Genomic DNA, 10,832 nt, shown 5'->3' with positions numbered 1-10,832 from the left:
AAAAAGAAAGCAGTTTTCTGACGCCCAGAGATTTGATATTTCTAAGAAAAAGTATTACGGTGCACCCTTGACGATTATCTTGCCTTTCGCATGACCTGTCCTAAGCTTCTCGTAGGCCTTTGGTGCGTCCTCGTAGGCAAAGATTTGGTCCACAACGACCTTGATCTTTCCACTTTCTATCCACTCTCCGAGGCGGGACAGATCTCTATGACTGTTCTTGACTGCCTCTAGAGCAAACTTGCGCGAACCCCCTCCAAGAAAAGAGGGCAGCACCATGCGCGAAGTCAGATTCCCCATGCTACTGAGCGTCATATCCGCGCCAACCTGCACGTACTTGCCATTCGGCACAAGAAAGTGATCAGAAGCCTTGTACAGATTGTAGGGTAGACCGACAAAATCTATGACCAGGTCAAAGACTTGGCCCTTGGCCTTGAGACAGTCGACAATGCTGCCTTGGGTGTAGTCGATGACCTCGTCTGCGCCCAGGCTTTGGCACAAGTCCACGTTGCCGGTTGAGCAGGACGCGGTCACCTGGCAGCCCAGCAGCTTTGCAATCTGGATGGCAAACGTGCCAGTACCACCACTACCGCCATTGATAAAGATGCGAAAGTTGGCGTTTGCGGCGGACCGCTCCCGCGACGGTTCCGGGACATTGTACACGACGCTTCTGTAGGCCACCTGGCCGGCCGATCCTACGCCGCTAGCGTGCTCAAAGCTCACTGTGCTCGGCAGCGTGGCGCACCCAGGGGACTTTGCAACCACAAACTCCCCGAGCGCGCCAAATTGGCTGGGGTCAAGTCGACCAAACACTGAATCACCCGTCTTGACAGGGAACTCTGTTTCGGCGCCATGAGCGACGACGGAACCGGCAAAGTCCATGGCGGGACTGGCTGGTACCGAGATCATGGCGCGTGACATGCCGTAGGGGAGCTCTGCGAGCTTGTAGTCAATTGGGTTGAGTCCTGCTGCGCGCACACGGACGAGTAGTTCATCCTTGGCCAGCTTTGGTGGTGTTGTTGGACGTGGGTGCGCTGCGGTGGAGGAGAGGGTCAAGCTCTTGTGCAGGCCACCGGCTGCACTGGTGTATTGCCATGCGCGCATTGCTTTGGTGGATGCAGACGCCATGGAGATGAATGACTTGAAAAAGAAGTGCTACTTCAGCAATTAAATATGTGATTTGATTCTGATGGTGCAGAGTGCATTCATCAGAGAAAACACTTCCTCGTTCCTTATTTATATCCATTCTTTCTGCGCTGCCATAATCAAGTCTATAGTTAATCATGGCCAAGATTTAGACCTTCATCAAGAGGCTCCATTTTGCCAAGAGATTCGATTTTCCTAAAAGGGTATAGACGTGACGCATCCCGAATCTCCACTGATCGCCGGCGTGCCTCGTAGTCGCTTCTTCTGTCATCCGTAAGCCGATCTTCAACGTCCAACTTTCTCTACCGCCTTCTCAGGGTCATCAGAAGCACCTCTGCATGGGACAAGATGGGGCTACAGCTCACATTTCTAAACACGAGTCATGCTCCAACTCAGGGTGCGGCAGAGACTAAGCGGATGAGAGCGCATGTCAATAAGGTAAACTTTGCCAAAAGGAGACAACGGTTGATTGAGGAACAACGTGGAAAGCATGATACAGACGCCATCTCGAAATTCGCAACGCCTGAGCTACATAAAAGAAAGGGTCCAAGTTACATTTCGGCCGACCAGCCTCTATTGACCATGACCAATCATACTACCTCGTCAATTCATTATTGTAAGTATGAAGTACCACTTTTCTTGTCTGCCTGGTGTTTACTCATACCAAACCTTAGTACTATGTCAATTCCGACCTTTTGTTTTCCCAGAAGGAATCGGAGGTCCTGGCTCTGCAGCCGAGGCGGCTTGGGTCCATCTACTCCTATCTGAGCCAGCTCTAGTCGAAGCTTCTGTCTCTATAGGGCTGAAACACAACCCCCGGCGACAGTGTATGTGGGGGCTGCGCGAGTCGGCTATCCGCAAGGGAAGGGCCATCAAAATGATCAATGAGCGGCTTGATACACCATCAGGTCTAACAGACGGTCTTTTGAGTGCCGTCTTTACTCTGACATGGGCAGAGGTGAGTTTTGCATCCATCCACCCAAGCATATCAACACGGTATCCTTACACGCCGCAGCACCTTGGAAGTGACGCCAATGCAATGAAGATTCACAGTGAGGGACTGGCCCAGATGATCAAATTGAGACGTTTATCGGGCAACAATGACGTTCCGCCTTGGCTATCTGACTTTCTACTATAGTATGCAGTCCACGATACTATCCTCTTGCGTAACCTGAGCTGACTTTTAGCAAGTGCTTCCATGGCACACAATATTCCAGCTGCACGTGACATGCACAAGCAATTAATACAAGCATTATGCGACAATAATACGCCAGATCTAATGGACATTAATTACATCCAATCACAAATCGATCGACTTTGCCAAGACATTGACGCTTATCACGCCGATTCAAAAGAAAAGGATCAAAGGAAAGCCAGGATAGACGTCCAATTCAGGCGTCTGCAATCCGACGTCGATACTCTCTTGAGAACCCAAGACCACCATATTCGTACGCTGCGTCGATCCATTCAACTATTCCTCCTGCTGTTGTGGCCGAGCACAGCGCAACACGAGTTGAGGACCTTGGCCAAAGATCTGAGACAAGCACTCGAGGAACCTCACATCAGACTCTGCTCCACGGTTGACCTACCCGTCTGGCAATTCTCTGTTGGCGCTTCCGCCGCGGACCCACAAGGCGACACAAGATCGTGGTTCATTGATAGACTGACAGACCTGTCAGTAACCATGAATGTGAGAATGCTGGAACAGGGCACGGCGTCGCTGGCATCGTCGTTTATGCCTGATGCATGTGTGTTGGAGAAATTCAAGGCGATCTGGCGGCAAGTCGATTGCTCTGTTGTGCATAGATCTGGCGGCGGCATTAAGCACGAGTACGTTAGGAAATAAGAAGAGAGAAAAAGAGATAGAACAAAATCACGACCCTATTATTGCAAACAATTGATTGGCTAGCTACACTGTAGAGTCGCCGCATCTACTGTCTCGGGGAAGTGATGTTGACGACCCAGGACATGGCTTCAGTTGGAATTATTATTTATTAATTTTTTACTCTTCTTTTCCACTATTTCTACTAAAGCCATCCATAATCCCTGGTACCCTCCCAATGCAGGAAGCCACTCCTGGGCGGCATTTTTCTGATTGGTCTAAAGTCGAGTGTTTATGAGTGCTTCACCCATGACATTTTGCTTCTTGGCGCCCAATAGAATCTCTCAATGATCTTAGTCGGACCAGGGTCATTGACCAGGAACCAAGTTCCGCCGAACGCCGAGCTCTTGCACTTGAAAGACGGCTGATGCAGCTGATGACCATGCTCTTGCCACCCTCCCAATTTCCAACGACTTTACACACGATATTATGGGATCGCATGTATTTCCCATTGGAAAAAGCAACTTGGGGTCCCATATTCCATTCTTAACTGAACGAAATGAGTAGCCACACCGCATTGCGTACCCCAAGGACTTGTCATTCGTTTATCAGAGAGAGCACGGCTCGTATCTACAAGAACAATGTGGCTACTTGATACCAGCAATTACAGCCTGGTGGAAATCTTCCGCCCCGAGGACTTTCAATACGCAATCCTGTCTCATACCTGGAATTCAGGCAACGAGGTGTCTTTTCAAGATCTGCGGAATCTCGACCGAGCACGTCAGCGCTCGGGATGGACCAAGATTGAGCGGACGTGCAAGCTCGCCGCTCAGCAAAACATCAAATTCGCATGGGTTGACACGTGCTGCATTGACAAGACCAACAACACAGAACTGGCTGAAGCTATCAACTCAATGTTTGAATGGTACAAGCTCGCTACCATCTGTTATGTCTACCTTGAGGACCTCCCATCCTCTTCTGTTGGTCCCGAGTCAAAATTTGCCCAGCGCCAAATGGCCAAAGACTTGGTCCGCTGCAAATGGTTTGGCCGCGGATGGACGTTGCAGGAGCTGATTGCCCCATCATCAGCCGAGTTCTTTGACCGTGACTGGATTCTGCGAGGGAACAAGAAATCACTGCAGCATCAACTATCTCAGATTACTGATATCGAACTCGGCGTGCTTGCCAACAGTGAAGATCTTTCCTCAATCCCCGTGGCCAGAAAGATGGCTTGGGCAGCAAAGAGGAAAACCACCCGGATCGAAGATATAGCATACTCCCTGCTGGGTATATTCAATGTCAATATGCCATTGATATATGGAGAGGGCATGCGAGCCTTTCTGCGCCTACAGGAGGCAATTGCCCAGTCAACATACGACCTCTCGTTGTTTGCATGGTCTGACGATGAAGAGAATCCGCAGACTCCTGAATACAATGGTATATTCGCGCAAACGCCAATGCAGTTCTCCAGATGCGGAACACTTCTCAATATTGAAAGTCCTGCGCTACTTGCTGGACAGTCTTTCAACCTGACCAATCGTGGCGTTGAATTTGAGACCTATTTAAGGCGGGATACAAGCGAAGGCGACTTTGAAATGTGTCTCTTTTGTGCTCCTGGACCGCGGAATCGTCGCAAGTACATATATATCCGCCTCGTGAAAACGGTCACGGGCTATGTTCGACACCGTACCCAGAAGCTCTTTTACCTGTCCGAGGATTCGCTCGCATGGAACGATTGGGACCCTCACCTAGTATCCGTGCGAGTCCCCCGAGTTCTTTCCTTGACGGAATCTGCAAAAGTAAAAGGTCGCCTTGAGAATTCATTTGTGATAACAACACCAACAAAACATATAGAGTCTCTGCGCTGTGAATTCTTCCCCAACATCAGACCTGACCTGTCCAGGGATGACATCAATGTCCCCTGGTACTATGACGCCAGTTCAAGTCGGATACTCACGAGTGGAAGCACGCAGTTCACTGGCATGTTATACTTGGCCATTATGACAGACGAGAATGAAATCATCTTGGTTGCGCCGATATTCTGTGGCTTGGCAGCTAAAAAGGATAAAGATAAAACTGAAACATCAGGGAGCTTGGCAGTACAGCCACCAATCCCTTGGGTCATGATCAGCGTCCCCAATACTTGGTCCAAGGGCAAGACTAAAGCTGAAGTGGCAAGCAATCTTCACAACCCTTACTTTTTATTGAAGGAAGGTCGCATTGTTCGCGGACTACTCAACATGAGTCATGCCCCGACACCGCCCACATCAATTTCGTTTTCTTATGGGTAAGTAAAGAGACAGCACAAGTCTTTCATCTTTTCCAATCCGCACCACGTATGCTGACTCATTACAGCACCCGTGATTTTTCGGTCAATGTTTTTGTAGAAGAGAAGATGATGGAGGGTACTCGGACATTTTCCATCCAAGCGCGTATTTCAAGCGATGGCCAAAAGAAAAGTGAAAAGCCTTCACCCGCTGCAATCGAATATAAACGAGAGCGCCCGGAAGAAAATCTTGGACAATCAAATCGAGACGCACTTGTTGTGTCGTGACAACAGCAGGACTCTCTTTTAATAACAATTTCTTTTCATTCATCTATTTACTTGTGTGTGTTTATCTTGTTCCTTTCCATGACCGAGTCCGTAGATGGTTTTTGAAAGCCGCAACGTTAGTTCCCGCCGCATTTCGAAGGTTTCGTTTTATTGATTATTCCCACAGGGCCTATCTGTTACCTACCTAGGCAGTATTCTCTACCTTCAAGTCCCGCAAGTGTCTCTAGAACCATTGTATGATCCTTGCTCCACACTGAATTGTTGGTAATCTGGGGTATGTCCGGAGGAGCTTCCTTTTGCAGTACACCCTCTGGCTTTTCCAAGGCTTTCCACTGCGATCAATCAGCACAAGTGTGCATGGCAGACAGCATGAGAAATTTCAAGAGGACAAGACTTACACGCTCTTCGGCCAACGGATCCTTGTTGTCCTCTACCCAATCGAGCAAGTAGTCAAAGTCGATACACGTTTTCTGAATTCCAAAGTCGGCGTACGGCTTGGTCTGGCCAATGCGCCAATCAAAGGTAAAGGGCACCAGGTCGGCATGGCACATGAGATGCTGCCTGAGCATATCGACGCAGTGGTTGAGATGGCGCGCAAACACGGCAGGAGGGGCAAAGCCATAGTGGGCGCCCCAGTAGTAGTCATAATTGATTATGAGACCCTTGCGCAGGGCGTTGAGACAGTGCAGCAGGTGAAAGGCTTCAATGCCCATCATCTTTGTCTTGCCTGGTGGGTAATTCCACGACTCTGGGGCGTCGACGGCATATCTTGGATCTTTGCCGGCTCGTGCTATGTCTTGAGCCGATGCTGGGTAGATGGCGCTGGCGGTGGCAATGCGTGTCCATGCTGCATCGACTTCTGGGCTGGGGTCGAGCCGATATATGTGTCTCGGGTCTGATGCGTTGGGGGCTGGTGAATGGTCGGCATATTTCTTTATTATTGGAATATCCATCATGTCGTAGAATGGTGCTGTAGATATCATGGTTAGAAGTTCGGTGCTGGTCAAATTGATATATAAAGACATACAGAATGCCGGTCGCCATCTAGGAGCATTGCTCCCTCTTCTTTCATATAGTATTGTGCACTTGATGGTAGCCAAGATGATTATCATTACCAATATGACGAGTGCCACGAAGCCCGCCACATTGCAGTGAATGTGTGGAACTGAACGAGCCCGAGACTTGTTTCGTTTGTGCTGACCTTTTAAAAGAGTCTCGCTGCTCTCAGAGTCCGAAAGGTTCGCTGACTCTTCATCGTCAATAGGAGTATAACCCTCGGTTTTCAAAGACATGGCCATGATTTGTGATATCTAGATTGAGGATGGGGATTGAGCTCGAGTACAAGATGTCTCAACGGAAAGATAGATTCCCCCACCCCTTTCGAGTATCTGAGCGGATTTGCTAAAGGCCCGGCATGGGCACACCCTCAAGTCACATCTTTCTGGTTCTCCAGTTCAGCAAGTCCTATGGTCGTGACTGTGCCATGTCTATGCAGCAATGCCTTTATGGGTTCCCCTCAAAGGATTCTCCTGGATCAGCGCTAGTGATTCCATGGGTGTTGGCTTGATAAGCCTGATTTGTTCTCTGGGGAAGTTGCCTGCATAGCTTTACATTTTGCAATTATCGCCAGGCTACTTCCCGTTGAAACTTGGTCCATTACAAGAGTTCGACCTGGGGCATAAATCATAGTCAGATCATTATCGCGGCTTCGTTCAACACATGACCCGCACTTTCTATCATTGTCGGATCATAAATACCCTGGAAGTAAGCGATATCATGTCAGCAAATCCTTCAGTCACTATCGCAGCACCCATCTTTTTAATTTAAATAGTGTAACAGGATATCTTCGACTTGGTTGGGTCGCACAGTTGTCCTAGCATCCTTGGAGACGGAGAATGACGGAGTTCAGTATCTCCGTCTCAGCTCAACGGACAACTATCAGCCCGCAAGCCATTTCCTGGAGCAAATGTTTATAAATAGTGGACTCATTCACAGTTCCATGTAAGAAATTTGCGCAGACTCACTCACTCCCCTCAATTAACATTCAGCGCGATTTGTTAAACAGATTTTTCAATATCTTTGTCCTTTTCCAAGACATCATGAACTTCAAGGCCATCATTACTGTTCTGGCTGTTTCAGTCGCTGCCGTCATGGCCGCCCCAGGTAACACCCTTTTCAAGCTTGAGTCTATAAAGAATGACTTGCTAATGATCGACATGTACAGCTCTCAAGGAGCGCGAGGATGTTCAGGAATGGTCTACCAACGCTTGTTGTGATGCTGGTCCCAACCAAGGATAAACGTCGTGACTGGCAATGATACTGTGGATACTTGGCAACATTGACACTCATGTGCATATAAGGGGCATTCGGTGATTTGAATCACAAATGAAATCTTGCGATGCATTCTATTCGTGCTTTGGTCTAGTGTGTCCTGCCGAATGACGTGTTTGCAAACGTAAAATGAAGGTTACTTAGACTTTGCCAATTCATCAGGTTCACCACGAGTGCTCCAAGTCTGTTTGTTCAGTGGCAGAAACTCACATTTCCGGTGAACAAAGACCGAAATCAACTACGTTCACTTGGCCAACGCTCATTCTGTCAAGTTTGGGCAACACTCTAGACCTAGCAACGCCTGACATTCCTCTCAATAATGCATACTGAATAAGTAAGTCTTGTATTCTACCATTCGTGGCCACACTAAAAGCGTATCCATTTGCATAGCTCACAAACGCCAACACCTTCGATCTCGTTCAGTATCGAGTTCCACGAGACGACAAAAATGCACCGCCGTCTCCATTCTCAATGCTAGCATTCTCCCAGATATTGATCAGATTCCTCATGGCAACTTCTGGTGTCGACGCGCCCGAGAAATCGGGTATAGCTGCTTTGAACTTGGTAACCATTGTGTCAATTGTCGCCTGTTGCTGCGGGGATACTAAGGAGCACGATTAGACGAGACGAGGCAGTGTCAGGAAGGATTCTTACAGTTGTCAAAGTGGCCCGCCTCTACCATACCAGGGCAGATGCTAACAAACAGCACACCGTCCAGCTTATACTGCGCCGAGAACTTGGCGCTCACCATGTTCAGTCCCGCCTTGACTATGGCGTACAACGGGGATGCCTCCAACCCTAATCCATTAACGGTCGGTAGGTTTGCCAGTGAACTAGTAATGGCTACGACCTTTTTTGCTTGGCCTTTCAAAACGAGTGGTAGGAAGAGGTTATAGAGGTTGATGTTGCCCACAATGTTGGTAGTGTAGAGCTTTGTCAGCTCTTGCTCGAGTTTCTTGGGATTCTGTGCACTGTATTCGTGGCCAGTCAGTCTCTTTACGGCATGTAGATAAAATAGGGCCAACTAACAGGACTCCGATCGGATCGTATGCGTCCCATTGGGGTACATAAGCTCCATTGGCGATCAAATAATCGAGGCTTCCGTTGGTGATGGTGGTAGTATCAGCGGCAGCTTTCTAATAACAAGTTTTAGCATCAGCCTGGATGTACAACGGCCGGTGTAGGTAGGTAACGAGGATGTAGCTCACCTGTAACTCCTCGTATGAGTTCAAGTCCCCTTGCAGTACATGAACGTTAGGGCGATTGCCTAGCTCTTCTGACACCTTCTTCTCCATCGCAGGCTTGTTTCGCACGAGTCCAACGACGGTATTGTTGACATTGCTGGAGAGCTGACGGAGGAGCTCAAACTGAGAGGATTGCTTCAGTACAATACCGCCTGCAGGATTCAGGCTGAATGACTTACCCCTAGTCCTCTCGAGGCTCCAGTAATCACGTAAGATGGCATATTGTATGAGATGGGTGATTGAGGTTGAGACTGTGAAAACGCACACAATTCTAGCTGCCTTTTTGAGCCTTCTTTTATTCAAAGAATGATTTACGGGAAATCGAGCTCCAATTTACGTAGGTCCTATATGACTTAAATACTATAATCCACGGAGTGCTTGTACTTTGTATTGCCAAGTGTTGTCCAAGGTTCTTTCGTCATGCCATGCTTTGTTTCGCGGTCTCACTTTGGGAATTAGCAATCAGGAGTGGTATGACTAATTCTGTTGCAGCTTTATGCTTGTATCCGGTGCTGAGAAATGCCCTGAGGCTGCGGCGCGGCGGCACGGCGTTTGTTGGTTACTTTGTAGAATCGCATGCACATATACTCACTACGCTAGGCCGAGATCGGCGTAAAATGACGGCTGTGATATTTTTGTTTCCCTGCTTGAATCTCACATCTTCAAACGTCGTCATCTACCAGGCGCACTCTTCCTCGGCATGGGGTCTCCTGAGTTCGATTTCCATACCTCGCCTTGAGATCTTACATGCCTGCCGAGGTACCTACGAGTAACCTCGTCTACCAGGTAGGTACCTATGTACTTGAAGAATCTCGATCATAACGCCTGAGGAAAAAGTAAAACATGACAGGTAAAGGCTGCCCTACACGAATGCAACGAGTTTAAATCCCTCCAAGCAAGGGTCCCGGGGTCGCTCCGGAACCCTCTATACTACCTCCTTGTTCAGCCACCCTAGGTTGAGAGTAAGCTCTAAAACCCTAAACTTTGTGCCGTCGTGTCGACGGCTTCGGCCGGCCTATTATGGCAAGACGTAGGTCCGCCCTTGCTACTTGGAAAACATTGCGGATTATGGAACCTATATAAAGGTGAATGACCCCAACTTGTTCTAGTAAAAGTACGACCGTACAGATTCATACGACAATGATTTCAATGCCGATTGAGGTGCAATAGGTTATACGGTTGTTTCTCGCTTTGGGTTCACCACAAGGGTTGGCTTTGCTCTTAGTCACCCTGTGCTCAGCGAATTTTGGGAGACTTGCGCTAGATCGGGGATATAGCTACCGCTTAACCTACCTGTAGTGCAGTTTGAGGCTAGCCTTTCAGCCTTTACTGCGGGGAGCCCCTGTTACTCGAGATGCTCCATGTTTAGAGATCCATCATCTTAAGGGAACAGCCTCAAAACAATACATTTCTGTGCCTATACCGTGATCCAATATCTTGTGCTGGCATTGAATAGATTTCGCACCAGGCTCCGACTTGCTGTGAAGATTTCCGACTTGGTGATCCTAATTTGATTGAACCAATTCGTTCACAAGCATCGTCTTATCAAATACAGCTGCATCCGAAATGGGACAATGGTCGCAAAAGATCCTTCAACCTGCTGTTTATTAGAGAGTTGGTTCCTACTTGATTGATTATTATTGATACAGCCATGAATTGTAGCTTGCACTAGAGTTGAGATGTCTTTCGTCGAAAGATCGGCATCGCGGAGCGACATGACTCGGGTCCGGCGCCCTTA

The 10,832-nt window shown here is 48.4% G+C and overlaps 5 protein-coding genes across 5 annotated transcripts; 2 read left to right on the top strand and 3 right to left on the bottom strand.

Annotated features, from left to right (window-relative positions):
• Nucleotides 1-54: 54 nt before the first annotated feature.
• On the bottom strand, nt 55-1,125 carry PFICI_08230 (uncharacterized protein; the record flags this gene model as incomplete). Its single annotated transcript, XM_007836811.1, has 1 exon — nt 55-1,125. The coding sequence occupies one exon, from the start codon at nt 1,123-1,125 to the stop codon at nt 55-57; it is 1,071 nt and encodes a 356-aa protein (XP_007835002.1).
• A 366-nt stretch (nt 1,126-1,491) lies between these two features.
• PFICI_08229 (uncharacterized protein) lies at nt 1,492-2,989 on the top strand (the record flags this gene model as incomplete). Its single annotated transcript, XM_007836810.1, has 4 exons — nt 1,492-1,759; nt 1,818-2,101; nt 2,159-2,280; nt 2,335-2,989. The coding sequence occupies 4 exons, from the start codon at nt 1,492-1,494 to the stop codon at nt 2,987-2,989; spliced, it is 1,329 nt and encodes a 442-aa protein (XP_007835001.1).
• A 617-nt stretch (nt 2,990-3,606) lies between these two features.
• Nucleotides 3,607-5,519, top strand: PFICI_08228 (uncharacterized protein; the record flags this gene model as incomplete). Its single annotated transcript, XM_007836809.1, has 2 exons — nt 3,607-5,252; nt 5,321-5,519. The coding sequence occupies 2 exons, from the start codon at nt 3,607-3,609 to the stop codon at nt 5,517-5,519; spliced, it is 1,845 nt and encodes a 614-aa protein (XP_007835000.1).
• A 176-nt stretch (nt 5,520-5,695) lies between these two features.
• On the bottom strand, nt 5,696-6,817 carry PFICI_08227 (uncharacterized protein; the record flags this gene model as incomplete). The annotated part of the gene is made up of 3 exons (XM_007836808.1): nt 5,696-5,851; nt 5,918-6,489; nt 6,547-6,817. The coding sequence occupies 3 exons, from the start codon at nt 6,815-6,817 to the stop codon at nt 5,696-5,698; spliced, it is 999 nt and encodes a 332-aa protein (XP_007834999.1).
• A 1,452-nt stretch (nt 6,818-8,269) lies between these two features.
• Nucleotides 8,270-9,315, bottom strand: PFICI_08226 (uncharacterized protein; the record flags this gene model as incomplete). The annotated part of the gene is made up of 5 exons (XM_007836807.1): nt 8,270-8,454; nt 8,505-8,821; nt 8,880-8,986; nt 9,059-9,217; nt 9,274-9,315. 5 exons carry the CDS (start codon nt 9,313-9,315, stop codon nt 8,270-8,272), a joined length of 810 nt encoding a protein of 269 aa, XP_007834998.1.
• Nucleotides 9,316-10,832: the final 1,517 nt, after the last annotated feature.

This window comes from Pestalotiopsis fici (assembly GCF_000516985.1).
Source record: "Pestalotiopsis fici W106-1 unplaced genomic scaffold PFICI_Scf_5, whole genome shotgun sequence".
Lineage (NCBI taxonomy): Eukaryota > Fungi > Ascomycota > Sordariomycetes > Amphisphaeriales > Sporocadaceae > Pestalotiopsis > Pestalotiopsis fici.
This window is presented reverse-complemented; position numbering and strand designations above follow the sequence as displayed.